The sequence below is a fragment of the Suncus etruscus genome, chromosome 1 (assembly GCF_024139225.1).
Source record: "Suncus etruscus isolate mSunEtr1 chromosome 1, mSunEtr1.pri.cur, whole genome shotgun sequence".
In the NCBI taxonomy this organism is placed as follows: domain Eukaryota; kingdom Metazoa; phylum Chordata; class Mammalia; order Eulipotyphla; family Soricidae; genus Suncus; species Suncus etruscus.
The window spans coordinates 29,353,538-29,369,671 of record NC_064848.1 but is presented as its reverse complement, the minus strand read 5'-3'; the positions used below and the strand labels follow the sequence as shown (position 1 = coordinate 29,369,671).

Sequence of the window (16,134 nt, the reverse complement as noted above, 5' to 3'; positions counted from 1 at the left end):
TGTACTAAATAAACACCTTAAAGTCCTGAATTAGCAAAGATTTTCTGAATTAGCTAGATTCACAAAGATTTATACCTATCTGCATAAAAACTGAAACTAACAGTTCATCTAGTAAATGGTCATAAACAGCAAGAGAAAAATTATTTAAATGTGACTATGCAATAAACATAAAGTATTTTTGAGGGTTTTTTTTAATATGAATTACAAAGCCACAAAATTTACTTTTAGGCATACAATGTTCCAAGACTAATCCCTTCACCAGTGGATACTTCCATCCATCAATATCTCCAGTTTTCTTCCTATCTGCCTCTATAATAGGCAGTTTTTTCCCTTTTCTCTTTTTTCTTTCTTTCTTTTTTTTTTTTTTACTATTGGCAAATTTAAGAGAAAGGACCCTAATTAAGTAGTGATAAAAACTGCTGAATCCATTGAATACTTACACAAATCCTGTTTTCTCTAATTTAAATTAAACTACAAATATGTGTAAATATAATAGTTTGAGATAGTAAGTAATTGAAGAGTAAAAGGGTTTTCTTATTTTTTTAATTTTTTTTATTAATGGTACTCAACCATACATTGATAGCCTCAGTATAAAGATTAGCCTAAACTCTTTTAATTTTATTATAATTTATGAAACATGAATACTATAGTGTTAATATTTATAGCAATATTGTACAAAATCATTGCACTCTACCACCCCTAAATTGCTCATGACGCCCTACCACTGTTCCTATATCACCTCTGGTCTCTCTCTTCATCCTCTTTCCCTTCAGATTCACCCCTAGCACTTGGTAACATGGGTTTTGAATTGTAAGGCCGAAGATATGCCATTATTTAATATTGTCTAGTCTCTTGGCTTTTTGTTTTGTTTTGGACCCACATCTGGTGATGCTCAGGCGTTACTCCTAGCTATGAGCTCAGAAATCTCTCCTGGCTTGGAGGACTATATGGGATGCCTCTAGGCTAGCAAGGCAACACTTTACCTCTAGCACCACTGCTTCAGCCCCGCTCTTGTTTTTTTTTTTTATTCTTAATTTTATACAACAGGTTAATGATATCACGGTATGCTTATGTCACCCTCTAACTTATTTAGTCTGCATTATATCTTCTAGGTCCATTCTAAGCTTTTAACTCCCATATCCCTTTCTGCTACAAAGTATAAAACATAATATGTCCATATATAGCTAGGTTAGAGAAGAAACAACATACATACTTATTGCTACTAATAAAAATTCATAGTCATTGCTAATATATGGCATATCATAATAGTTTCCAAAATTTTCAAGCAATAACATTTTTTATTTTCCCCAAATTAAATAATACCCTAAGGAATAGTTTCTTTTTAATAAAGCTGAATTAATAGAGGGGAATTTTTTTATGAATTGTTGGCACTACATATAATTGTGATATATAATTATAAAATGTCTAACAATGCCTTGTTGTAGGTCAGTATGGTTATTACTATGGATCAAGATAATTAAAATAAAATGAAAAACTATTATAGCCCCAGAAGGGTAGCAGTCATTCTCTCTCTCAGTCTATGAAAAACTGAAATTGAAAATGCTTTGTTCATCATCTGTGACCAATGAAAAGGTCTTCCCATAATTTTAGCTATTAAGTAAGCCAAAAAAAAAAATTCAAATCAGAAACCTTCTGGAGGATGACAGCTGTTCCACAAACCAAAGTACCTAAATAAAGTTATTTTAAAGCTGAAGATAGATACATGCAAGGGCACTAAAGATAATCAAAAATAAATTGAAAATCTAATCTACAAATTAGAGGATGTGCTTACTTATGGAATGTACCCAAAAAGATAAATTGGTCATTAAACTGTATGTTTACACTTAATGTAAACCAAGTACTTTTTCTTCTTTAAAAGTTAATGGAATAAACATCATCATTATTTAAAGGAAAATAATTTAGCTTATTCAGAGCATACTACAAAACCAGCATGATAATTTTAAAATATAAAAATTGTTTTAAATTCTTCAAGAATTAATTGATTAATTAGAATATTTCAAGTGAACATAATTATAATTCTTTTAAGGACAATTTTCTTGAAAACTCAATAAACTATGAATTATTGTCTTTTATGATTAAAATTTTATGATTAAAATTTATTTTTAAAATTTTAAAAATAACATTTGCACTAAAATGTTGCTAATTTAGAGATATAGACAAAAATAAATATTTTATTATAAATTATATTTATTAATTATATAATATAACATTATATTATATAATTATATTTATGATCAAAAAATGTTATATAAGTAATTTTATACTTATAAAAATGTATATTTAATTTAAAAATTAAGTTTAAAGTTTTTACTAGTTTGTAAAATTTACATGTATGAGCATGATAAATTAAGCTTCATACTGACACATACATGGATTTTATTTCTATAGTGCCTACCTTCTTTGCATTAAAAATTACTTGGTCATACTGCCCAATGAATTTGCTAGCAGTACATAAAGTGGTATTAATGTTCAGAGTACAGACTAAAAGAACCTACCCACATCTCAGTTTTCTGGGAAATTCAATAGTGATCCCAAACTTAACTAACTCAAACCCAGCTTTCGAATGAATTATTTCCTTAGACTTTCACATAAAAATAATGGCAATACTACATCATATATTATTGCTAAAAGTATAAGAGAATGTATTAATCTCACTCCCCTTTATAACCAGCCTGGCAGAAATTTCTATTGACGCATTTAAAATAGAAATTCAATTACTTGGGCATCTGTGCATCTTTTTGTTTCTTTTTATTTTATATATTTATTTTTTGTTATTTTGGCCCTCATCCGGTGATGCTCTGGGGTTACTCCTGGCTATGTGCTCAGAAATTACTCCTGGCTTGGGGGACCATATAGGATGCCAGGGTATTGAACGTCGGTCAGTCCTAGGCTAGAGACTGCAAGGCAGATGCCTTACTGCTGTGTGCCACCACTTCCACCTCGATCTGTGCCATTTTCACACTAGGCCCCCCAAAATCTTTATATCTCATTTGTATTATAAAATAATTACTAGCAGGGTTACATATTTTATCATTAAAATCTATAGCAGTTGAATTTTCATTCAGCATTCAAGCTATCATATGGAAATTAGATCACTGTTCATCTTCATGTCCCCTTATTGCTTTTCAACATACAATCAAAATTCACTTTTCTATAATATATAATACTCTGTTACATCTCCTTTTACCTAACTTCATTTTCTCTTCCTCCTCTCTAAATCTACTATACAGATACTCAGCAACTTGTTAAAACATTTGGACATGCTCCTGTCTCAACTCCATTGCATCTGCTGTACCTGTCACTCTTTTTCTTCCTTAATTCCCTTCATGCTTCACTTCCTCACTTCAAGTTTTCATGACATGTCATGTTTTTAGAAGAATCCTGGTTATACTTTGTTTTGGGGGCCACATTTGGCCATTTTCAGGATTACCCCTGTCTCTACCCTTAGGAATAATTCCTGGCATTACTAAGGGAACCTGGTATTTGAATGCCAGGAATTGAACCTGACCCCCCTATGTGTAATGCAACTCAAACTTGTTATACTATCACTCTGGCCCCACACTGGAACTCTTGCACCTATTGTTTTTATGGTCATTACACATACCATATATGTATTATCAATTTAATAACTGTTAGCTGCAACAAATATAAACTCTCTTGGAAAGGAGAATGTGTTTTTATTTTTTATAAAGTGCTTTACAAATATGAAGATTTTAGAAAATAAGTAAAGTAAAATTAACTTTATTATGCTTAAAAATTTAATTCATCTTTCAAAATGTAATCATATGGTTCATTAAAATATCATGCATTATTGATATAGTTAATACTTCAAAGTTAATAAATAGTAGTGAACCCTTAAAATAATACATGACTCGGGGATGCTGGATTTTCTGAATGTGGCTTATCACTTTAATTCTTTTTATTCCAGCTATTTGGAGGAGGTTAAAGAAAGACAGAAATCCCAACAAAAATTATAGGGGTTGGGCCTGGAAACGATAGCAAATGGCTTCTAGCAAAATAAATTACACACATGAACTCAGTTCTCAAGACCTAAAAATGAAGCCTAAATGATAGTTCAGTAGATAGGGGATTTGCCTTGCACTCTGCCAACCTGGATTTTATCCCAACATCTCATATGGTCTCCTGAGCACTGCTAGAAGTAATTCCTGAATGCAGAGCCAAGACTAATACCTAAGCATTGCCAGATGTACCGCCTGCAAAAACAAACCAAGGAAAAGTCGTAAGACATGAAAAAAGGAAACTACTGAGCTTCTAGGCTAAATACTGCACATACAAAAGGTGAGAATATTAAACCTTCATTTGTAATCTTTATAAGATATTTTAAATCTGTGCTTCCAGCCTGCTAATAACCAAGAAGGAAATAAAGTAAACTGATGGCATGAACATGATTCGAAGTGTGAGGATCTTAATAGCAATCTAGGAGCAGCCTCTCATAAAAATGGCATTTGAGCTAAGGTGATATCGATAAAATTTGATCCAGGCATGCATTATTTGAAGAAGTAAGAGCAAAAGTAAAGGAAGGATTAGTATAAAGATCGTATAGAAAGAATAAGTGGTAAACATACAAAATGAGAAGAAAGTAGGGGTGACAGTGTTGGAGAAGAAAGCATATAAGAAACTGTGGTCATGAAGATGGCTGGAAATGCAACTTCTATAATGTGTAAGACCATGATAAGAAGCAGGCAATCTATAGCACAACAAGATTACATGACTGTTCTGAAAGTTTTATTTTGTTTTGTTTTGTTTTTGGGGACTATATACGGTGACACTCAAGAGTTACTCCTGGCTATGACCTCAGAAATTGCTCCTGGCTGGGGGGACCATATGGGATGCCGGGGATCTAATCGTGGGCTATCCTAGGCTAGCGCTGTCAAGGCGAACTCTTTACTGCTTGCTCAGCCTTCTGGCCCCTGAAAGTGAAAATCTTTTTTTTTTTTTCTTTATTCTTTTCTTAAATAAATTTATTTTGACCAAAGTAAATTACAAATCTTTCACAGTGATATTTTAGGTACATAGTGACATTGAATTAGGGGCATTCCCACTACCAGTGTTGTCCTTCCTTCCTCCATCCCTGTTCCCAGCATGCCTCCCATATCTCCCTCTTATTACTGCTAGAATAAGTGGTCCCCTCTTTGAGATCTAGCTGCTTGTCGATTGGGTATCGATTCTGTTGTCAGTGGCTTTGGATTTGGTGTTTAAGTTTGATCATTTTTTTATTTTTACTCAATGTCCATATGCCTGTTTGGTTTTGGAACCATCCATTATTTCTCCTTCAATTTCTGAGGCAGAACAAGATGATTCAAGTTATGTGGAAATCTTACAATGTGATGTATACATTATAAGGTTTAGTTGGCTATTTTGAGGAAAGTAGATTAGTTTCCATACTAATATGGGTACATTAGTAGGCTTTTGCAATAGTGTGAAAAATATACATAGTAAACTAAGGTGGAACACACAAAAATATTCAGGATTGATGATATTATCAGATATACTGGTAAATTTGAGATTGGAATTGTGGGGTGAAAGATGAGGGTTTAAAATTACTCTTAAATTATCCACTTGAATACAAACATGTAAATTTATATTTGAGCTTACAAAATCAAAGAAGATATAAGACCAAGTTTTCAGTTAAGAGCAAGATTCTTCCTAGACATGATCATTTGGAGAAGTCTACTAGTTAGTTAATCAAAATCAGGGGAGATGTCAATAAAAGAGCCTCATGAAATTACTAACATCTGAGCATTACTGACAGTCTGAGAATAAAGAGATCATCTGAGAATCTGTAAACATTGAAAAGATGAAGTTATGAGACAAGAGTTCTAGGATCATCTATCAACAGGATGTTTAGAAAAAGAGCAGCTGCCTGCTTGAGAACATAAACTGGGGAATCAGCTGGAAATCCAGCAACATACCGATAATGGAAGTCAGAAGGGAAGCAGCAGAGTGGTTCATTGAAGTGATTGAAGCCAAGTGTAGAAAAGCAGAGAACAGTTCATTTATCATATGGTGAGCATGGAAATGACAGATGATTGACAAGAGTAGTTTCAAAACTCAATATTGGAAGGGCATAATGTGAAAAGCAAGAGGAAGTTATTGGTTTAGTTAGCATCTCTGTCAACATTTCTAGTGAAAAGGATAGCACTCAGGAGGAAAAAAGTAATGGAAGTTACTAACAAACATTAACTGGGATAACGGGAAAAATCCTGTAAAAGTCTAAGAAAGATATCTACAAAGTCAGAACTTAAAAAAAAAATCTGCTCACTTATCTAATTTAAAATTCTTCAAGGTCTTTGACCTATAAAATCACATTGTATAAAAATGCAAATTAGAAATACATTAAGAAATTTAAAATTATCTTGAATTTATATGCACTTATTTTATCATGATGTTATCAGAAAAAAAGGCAAGTAGATGTTAATAAGTGTATTTTCCAGGAATGGAACATATAATTAATTAATTCTTTTGTTACCCACAATTTAATTATTTATATCAATGCTTAAGTTTAAAGTAATTATCCCATGTTAGGCTTACTAGAGGGGAAAAAAATAATTTGACTTTGGCCTAATTCTTAGGCCATAGATGTGCTTGACTAGGAGCCATAATAACCTGACTTGCCCATTTGGAAACTAACATTTTCTTAATATTTTGTTTCATGATTAAAGCGTTGTATGTTCACTATTTTTTAGGTTATTCATAAACAAATCTGATGGACATTCTGTTTTTTTAAGGCCTCTGAACTTCAACTGTCTTTATTTGATAGTGCTTGTGTAAAAACTTGGATGTTGTGGAGGAGAAATAAAAATCTAAAAAACATAATATGTCTTATTCTATAAAAGGGACAAAACAATGAGCAAATAGCAGCTGAATTCTATCATAAGTATAAGCTTAGAAAAATATTTTCTTTAATATTTTATACTCTTTTTCATTTGCATTATTATTATTATTATACAGATAAAATAAAAGAACCATAAAGTGGGGCCAGAGCATTAGGGCATTTGCTTTACATGATGCCAATTTCAGACAGACTTCAGTTTGATTCCCAGCATCCCATATGGTCTCCTGAACCTGCCAGGAGTGACTTCTGAGGGCAGAGCCAGGAGTAAACCCTGTGTGCCACTGGGTGTGACCCAAAATTCACAAAAAAAAAAAAAAAAAAAGAACCAAAAAGTATATAAATTGTATTCCCATTGATGTTAACTTATAATTTGTTTACAAAAGATAAATACATCCATTTAGAAAAACGTTTAATAGCTTTTGAATATATAATTGAGTAACTAGACATTATATTAATAAGTTTATGTAGCAAGAATTTGCATGTGTTTGTGGGATAAGCATATTAAAGATGATTTGATTTCAGAAAAAAAGATAAATTGTGAAGTTATTTAATAGCATTGGAAATTTACAGTTTACAGTGGCAGTGCATTGTTGTGTTTGTAAACATTTTATGGGATTATTATGTTACTGACCCTACCCTGATCGGTGATTGTGCCCTACCCTAAGGTGTGATCTGGCATTCTGCCCCCACCCTAGGGTGGTACCTGATTCTACTTCCACCATTGGGTGGTATCTGATCCCACCATTGGGTGGTACCTGATTCTGGGGGATAAAAACAAGGGTCTGTGGAAGGCGAGGGGCTTTTTGGAGGGAACTGAGGCTGAGACTTTGGACTTCAGTCTTGTCCACAGAATAAAGCTAATTTGTCCACAAGCTTGACTGTCTGCGAGCTGTTTACCCGCCGTTTCACCTCAGAACCAACGGCTGGACAGGGTGGCTGACGCGTGCTCAGAGCTGGAGGAGAAAGATCTCATCCTCCATCCCTCCATCAGTCAACCTCTTCAGGGGCTGACTTGCAAAAGTGCATTAGCATAAAGAGAAAAAATTTAAAACAAAAGAAGCCAGAGAGATATAATAAATACAGGACAAAGACAAAATAGTGGTCTAAAAAAATTTGATAAGTTTACTAAATAAAGACCCATGGAAATAAACTCCCAAAATCACAGCTTGATTTTTCCCTTGAGGTATATTTTGCTAAATAAATTAGCTATAATGGTTCTACTAATGAGTGGCTAATTTTTATTTTTTAACTATATAATTTATGATGCTAGAAACTTATCTTCTAATAGGCTATACAATTATTACTTGGAATTTTCCTTAGATAGCATCAGCTATCAGGGCAGCTGTCATCCCAAATGCGGCAATAAAGTAAATTGAAATACAGAATTTTTTTTCACTAAGAGATAAATGTTTCTCTCCAAGTCTTTGTGCATTTTGGCTTGTATTTTCCCCAAACTGTCACTCAGTTGTTGGACAAATAGTTATTAGTCCCACATGAAATAGTTGTTTCACCATATTCAGAAAAGTAGCACTCAGATTATACCTAATAGAATAGTACAAACTACATCAACCAATCAAGGCACATTATTACAGAATCAAAGAAATCTATTCCTAGGCTTCCTTATAATCCAGATCTGTTTGCCATTATAAGGTAATTAAAGACAAATCAAAGAAATAAAATGAATGTGATAAGGAACATTCTGTCAGTGAAGATAATACTTTGGAAAAGTAAAGAAAGCAATATCGGGGCCGGGAAGGTGGCGCTGGAGATAAGGTGTCTGCCTTGTAAGCGCTACCAAGGAACGGACCGCGGTTCGATCCCCCGGCGTCCCATATGGTCCCCCCAAGCCAGGGGCGATTTCTGAGCACATAGCCAGGAGTAACCCCTGAGCGTCAAACGGGTGTGGCCCAAAAACCAAAAAAAAAAAAAAAAAAAAAAAAAGAAAGCAATATCTAAATTTAAAGTACTAGTTTTATATAAAGACTATAAACTTAAATTCTACTTAAATTATTGGTATCAATTAAGTACAAAATATGGTGTAGAATTCCAATCAATATTTGCTTAATCAAAGACAAGAGCTTGGCCTTACATCAAAAGATTGACAAGTGAATATAAATATACTGTTTTCAAAATGGAGTACTAATGGTATTAATGTACCATTTTTATGTTTTTCTTTACTAATAATAAACCTTGTTAACTTATTGCCCTACTGGTTTTGTTCATGCAATATAAGAATATAAACTGAAATTTATATTTAATATTTAATAGCTGTGCTATTAAGAAATATATCCGACATATTTTATCACATGGAAATAAACAGTATAAAGTAGACTGCACATAGATATTAAAAGCAAAAAAAACTTTGTTAATTAAAATTTTACTTACCAAAGGGAAAACATATGCATATTATAGTTTGTTAATACCCTGTGCTGAGTTATTTGTCCTCATTAAGTATAATTGAACCAATTATATATTGTTTTCAATATATTTTATTTCCACATTTTTTATTTTCCACAGATTTTTGAACATCAATAATATAATTTTAGAATTACATAAAGAATATTGGGAAATAACATTGTTCACTTATGCTGTAATAGTGTATTATTATACATACTACCAATGTATATTAATACATGTATTATTTCACAATACTTTATTTGCATTATATAGCAAAGGAATTAGCAAATTAGACAATGTGCTGCCAACACAGAACTATGATGCAGTAGATTTTAAAATATATATTTAGAGCTGGAAATTATATGTTATCCATGTATGTTATCTACCAAAGGAAACACTTACTAAATTGTAATAAACTATAGATCTGTATGATGTAATGTTAACTTACATGTTCCACAAAGATTTTCACTCAAATATAAAGTGAGATTAAATCTAAAATAATTTAAAGATTGCCTTACAATCTAAATATGCACATTCATAAAACAATGCATTTTAATAAAAATCTAGTATTGTGTTATTTTTAAACTAATATGATTATGGATCTCCAAATAATCTCTCTCACACCAGAGCACTCATGTGGCTTGTTAATAGGAAAAAGAACAATAGACAAAGGCAAACTTATAAGTAAAATGAAGGAATAATTGCTGAGATCTTAATTTAAAAATAAACACCACAGTCTTCCCTAAAGCCCATTTGTGGAATATTGTCTGCTCAAGTGCAACCTCTCCAATCACATAACAGTATTGCAGTTAGTTTACACTGCCATCAAGTGACTAAACAAATTCGTTTTCAGATTCTTGCAGAAATTCTAAGTAGAATATTTCATTGCTACAAGAAGCACCTAGTAAACATGCTAACAGCAAACCATTTGTATTTGTTGACAAATACATTACAATTTGGACGTAATAAGATCTCAAATATAGGAATATGAAAATCAAGAATCCTACCAGCTCACAGGAAGGTCATGGATTCTAAATACATTATTTAGTGTGAAGTCAAGTTTTGAAGAAACAGTTTCATTACTCAAATTCAGACTTGTGCTTTGTTCTACATCATTGGCAAATTCTGACTCCTAGAAAAAATATAAATGAAGAGGTCTGTGCTTAGAAGCCACTTCATTGCATACATTAATATGGTCTTAACTGATAACAAGTTACTGCATAAATATTATATTCTAATAAAACATATACTCAATTTTAACAAAATATGCAAACAATATAAAATTGTAAATATCCTGTATTTCCATTATTCTAAACTGAATACTACATGTTCAACATATCAAGAATTATTATCTTATATTTCTGGTCACTGTGTGTCTCAAAAGTAATATTAACTAAGTCTGTGATTCTTGTTTTATGTAAACAGTAGAATTTGCTATCTGATCAACTTGCGTTTCATTTACATTTCAAAACACCAAATATAAAGGTACTACTCTGAAACTAAAATATTACTATAATAAGAATTTTCATTATCACACAAATTAGATTTTATTTCAACCATTTGTTGGTCAACTTGCTCCATATCAAGCAAGTGATCAAAGATCATCATCAGTCCATGACCAGCAATCTCTCTTCTCAGTGGAAAGAAGAAATGCAATGAATAGGAACTTAATTCACATTTAATGATGAATGGATTTGTAATTTTCCAAATAAAAAATTATTGAATCTCTGAATTCTTTAAAAGGAACTGTAGAGACAGAGATATATATGAATCACTTGTACAATCACTCATTTACTAAAAAATACTTATAAGTGCCACTTTATTCTATACATTATGTATGCAAAAGACTAATTAGTAACACTTAAATGTAAATTATGTACATCATATTAATACATTAAGTAATTTTATTATTTTATGTAATATTTCATGTAATTGTGTACTTATTTCATATAATCACTTTATCATGTAAAGGATACTTTAGTTTATGTATTATTTTATAATATTTTAATACATTACATAGGCAAAGGAATTAACAAATCAGCAAATTTGTTGCCAGCACAGAGCTATGTTGCAGCAAATTTTAAAATATATCCTACAGAGCTGGAAATTGTAAAGCCTTATCACAACAAAGTACCTTTTATCCCGATTAACAAAATCATAGTCATATAGAAGCTTAGCATGTCTCATTTTAAGGGGAATGCATTTTTAAGGGAAAATACATATTATTTTAATCAAGAGATATAAGTACTATTAACAATGCAATATCTATATGTTAAAATATATTAATTGGGATAATCCTCCAATATTAAATTACTATTTTTCATTTAACATTTTATTACTGCATTTTCACATTAGTCTCTTTTGAAGGAATAATACATTTTATAGATATGTCATTGATATCATCTATTTTTTATGCATGAACTTTGCATTTTTTGCAGTCTCACAAGAAGTGCTCAGAAGGTATAAAAATTTATCTCTATGTTATAACTGTGAAGTCTGCATACTAACTTGAAGATAACATGAACAGCAAGAACAATAAATAAAATATATGATACCTATAAGTTAAAAGATCTATGGGAAATTCTTGATAATTTATATTTAAAATGTAGTTCATTGAGATATCTTTAAAGAGCAAATTATAAGAAATTTTATAAAATCCCTTGATTAAACTTGTTTTATAAATAATGGTTCATAATAACCCATTTTTATAATTTTTAAGTTATGACTTTTGCCTGTTTTCTTCTTTTGTGGTTACTTTATATTAAAATCATGCTTGGGTTTGAAACAAAGGAATTATAAATTTTCTTGTCCAAAAATACAGCAAGGCATATCAGAACTAAATCAAACAACTTTTGATTAGATGAAAGTAGATAGGATTATAAAGTTATCTTTATACGCATTACAAAGCTAGTAATTACATTAAATCAATTTAATAAAAATCTAATCAGCTAGATTTTGTAAAGATTTTGTAAACCATAATAAAATATGGGTTATTTGGTAGAGCTCAAGAGGAAGTAAGAAAATATAAGAATCAGAGGCCAGAATGATAGCACAGCAGTAAGGCTATTTTTGCCTTGCACTCGGCCAGCTGGGACCGACCTGGTTCTATACCTGGTATCCCATATGGTTCCCTAAGCCTGCCAGGAGCGACTTCTGAGTGCAGTGTCAGGAGTAATTCCTGAGTGCCGCGGGTGTGGCCCAAAAAGCAAAATAAATAAACAAATAAACAAATAAATAATAGAATCTGATAACTACCTGTTGCAATGTCTTATGGGTGACACCTAACTTGTTAGCATAGAAACAATATTGTTCCCTCATAAGCCTAAGTCTTGTCTCTTTTCTGGAGAGCAACTTCAGCTAACATCCCGAAGGAAAAATGCTATCTTCTCAGATCAGTGTCCACTTATTGGGGCAGTTAAGTTCAAGTCTTCCTTGACAAGGTAGGCCACTCCCACACCAGTTGCTAAAGAGCTGGAATAAGAGGACCACCGGCCCTCTTGTGGTGGAGATTGTAACAATGATCTGGGTTTGCAAAAGCAGTGGCAAACACACATGGGGTCAGTTCCTTGATACACACAAAGCCACTTTTCATTTTGTCCCTAATGGGGATTATGTTCTCATGCAGCTATATTGACCTCTACAGTCTCATTGTAATAGTCCAGGTAAGGGTCTGAGAGTACCCTAGAGGTCCCTCTATGGGTGAGTAAGAGGCACTTGCCTGTGCCTTTTATTCCCCCTATAGGGTGGTTCTTCCGTCAGTCCAGGAACAGCCAGAATCTGTTTTCTGGACCACTGCCCCCATTATTATGGTCCCGAGTCCCTCTTCCCCTTCAGTTATTGGGCCAAGAAGAGGTATAGGGTTGTGGGGCTTACACTGGCACCTTAACGCAATGTTGAGCTGCTCCTTCCTTTTTATTTGCCTTAACTGATACTTCCCAGTAGGAAGTTAGTCTGGGCACATTTTCTTAAAGACCCTACTGATCTTTGGTCAGACAGCTCTGGTTAACTGCACTCTCAAAACTGCCTGATACCTCCATCCTTAGCCTCAGGGTCCAGCTCCCTCTGTACTGCCAGGTGGCTTCCCTGATACATTCTTATACCCTGCTGAGAAAATCTCTCTCTCACATTTTGGCAGGTGAATGCTAGTTTGCATGAGAGGGAAAGGTGATGGAAAGTTTCTGCCACCTGGTATGAACAGTGGTTCAATCAACCTGGAAAACCTCCCCGATTATGATACCTGAGTGCTGCCGGGGCTGACCCAAAAACAAACAAAAAAAGATAATTGTGCTAAGGTCCCAGTATGTGCCCACAAATAGGTACAAGGATGAGGAACCTCAAGGAGAGTCAAAGATTTGACTCAGGGACATAAGGGGGGAGGGTCGGAGCAGTAGTGCAAGTGGTAAGGCATCTGCCTTGTGTGTGCTAGGACGGTCCCCCAACCACGAGTGATTTCTGAGCACATAGCCAGGTGTAACTCCTGAGCGGCACTGAGTGTGGCCCAAAAACAAAAATAATAAATAAATAAATAAATAAATAAATAAATAAATAAATAAAAATAAGAAGGAGAGTGAATGTTGGAACTTTGGTTGTGAACAACAAAAGAATGTCATTTTGTAAAGGCAACATGGCAGGCCTTTTAGATTCTGAGCAGGGAGAGAAAACATTTTTTAAGAACTACATGGTATAGGCCTGATGCTAGGCCTTCACAAACCTATTTCCATTAATACTGCACCTAGCCACCTGGCTATATCAGATAGCCTATAAGGGAAGGACAAGCCTATAAGCAGTAGGAAGGTACCCAAGACAATAGCCAATCATCTTATAGATAATCAGAAGGCTGGAACCATCCTATATCCCTTCCCTATGTAACCGTCTTCATGATCTTGGGCATGTCATCTTTATGTAGAGGTTTGGTGTGTCTGTTGGTCTGTTTTGTCTTAAAATAGATATTTCAGGATTCCTTTTAGGGATGGTTTTGAGTCTGTAAAGTTTCTGAGCTGTTGTTATCTGTGAAGTTATCTATACTTTCTTCAAACCTGAAAGTGAATCTGGCTGTGTGCAAGTCTAGTTGAAGCATTTATTTCATTGAGTTTTGTTTTTATATTCCACCACTGCCTTCTGGCTTTTAGGGTTTATTGTTACAGGTCTGCTGTAAATAGTTTGCTTAGGAGTTACTCCTGGCTATGTGCTCAGAAACACTCCCAGCTAGGGGAACCATATGGGATGCTGGGATCAAACCAGATCTGTCCCAGATTGGTTGTGTTCAAGGAAAATGCCCTACCTCTGTGCTATCTCTCTGGCTCCATGGTCTGCTGTAAAACTTAAGGATACTCCTTTGAAAGTAATTGCCCTTCTTGATCTTGCAATTTTCAGTATTCCATACCTATTTGTGGGATTTGTCATTGTGACTAAAATGTGCCCTGGGTGCTTTTATTCAGGACTCTTATAGCTGGTACTCTTTGGGCATGCAGAATTTTGTTGCATGCTGTCTTTAGCTCTGGGATTTTCTCTGTAATGATGTCATTGACTGTTGATTCTTCCTGAGGATTATATTACTGAGTCTCCAATGGGACTCCAATTATGCTTGTGTTCTTTTTGTTGAGTTTATCAAAGACTTCTATTTTCATCAGTTCACATTCTTTAAGCAATATTTCTATTGTCTGATCATTTGCTTTAAAGTTATTTTCCAATCTCTTCTGCTGGATAGAGTTGCTTTGAATCTCATCTCCAGTTCACTGATTCTGTCCTCAACTGCCATTACTTTGTTGAAGAAGCTTTCTATTGAGGTATTCATTTTATCAATCAGTGTTTCAGTCCTGTTATTTCAGTTTGGATTTTTTTTGACTTCTCTCTTTATGGTCTCTTCAGCATCTTGATCTATGCTTTCTTTGAGTTCTATGAACATCCTCCCTATTTCTACTCTAAACTTTTTATACAAGAGGCTACCTTGGTGGTTGGTACTTTTTAGGTCATCAGAGTTGCCATCTTTATTCTCTATGCATGATGTTGTCCCAACGTTGTTTTCCCATTGACACACTTGAAGCATGGATTTTACTACATGTTGGTGTGTTGAAATCGTCCACTGGTATTGTGCTATTTAAACTGAAGTAAGTATGGTTTTTCCACCTTTGTTATTTCTTTTCCAGTGATTTACTTAGCTCTCAACCATCTTTTTACTGTAGCATGTCTCTATCCTGGGATTTTAGATGTGCTTCCTGTTATCATAAAATAAATAAGTTTTGTTTCCTGATCCAACCTTATATTCTGTGCCTTTTGATGGGATGATTTAGTCCATTAGTATTCAAGGAAACTCTTACAGAAAGAGCTGTTTTGCAATCATCTTGTGTAGGGTTGTTGCTGCTAAAATTGATAATTTGGTCTATATAAGTGACCTTTCAGAAGTTCTTTTTGCATTGGCTTAGTTATCAAGAATACTTTTTTAGTCTGAGAATGTTTTATCTTTCCTTCCCATATAAATAAAAGTTTTGAAAGGTAGTGGACTCTAGGTTGAAAATTTTTTACATTCATTAATTTGAAATGTCATTCTTTTCTTTCCTGGAGATGGGACATCTTGTATGATTCCTATATTTTTTCTTTATATTTAAGGTTTTTCTTCTCCCATACAGTTTTATTATCCCTTTGTAAGTTTTTGTTTTGTTTTGTTTTATTTTTGCCATTGTGATTATTATTTTTTGTGGTGCTGCTCTGTTTGAGTCAATTTTCTTTGGTACTCTTTAGGCTTCTTGGATTTATGCAGCAACCTCTACCCAGAGTGTGGAATTTCTCTGTTATTATCTTTCCCACTACTTATTCTTCCCCTTTCCCTCCCCCCCCTCTTTTGGTATTCTTATAATCTCGAG

At 33.5% G+C, this 16,134-nt stretch overlaps 1 protein-coding gene across 1 annotated transcript in view; it reads right to left on the bottom strand.

Annotated features, from left to right (window-relative positions):
* SPAG16 (sperm associated antigen 16) overlaps positions 1-16,134 on the bottom strand; it is a 1,100,078-nt gene that overhangs the window by 968,975 nt on the left and 114,969 nt on the right. Inside the window, exon 8 of the mRNA XM_049768212.1 lies at positions 10,282-10,406. Within this exon, the coding sequence (XP_049624169.1) occupies positions 10,282-10,406 (125 nt within the window). The remainder of the gene's footprint in view (positions 1-10,281; positions 10,407-16,134) is intronic.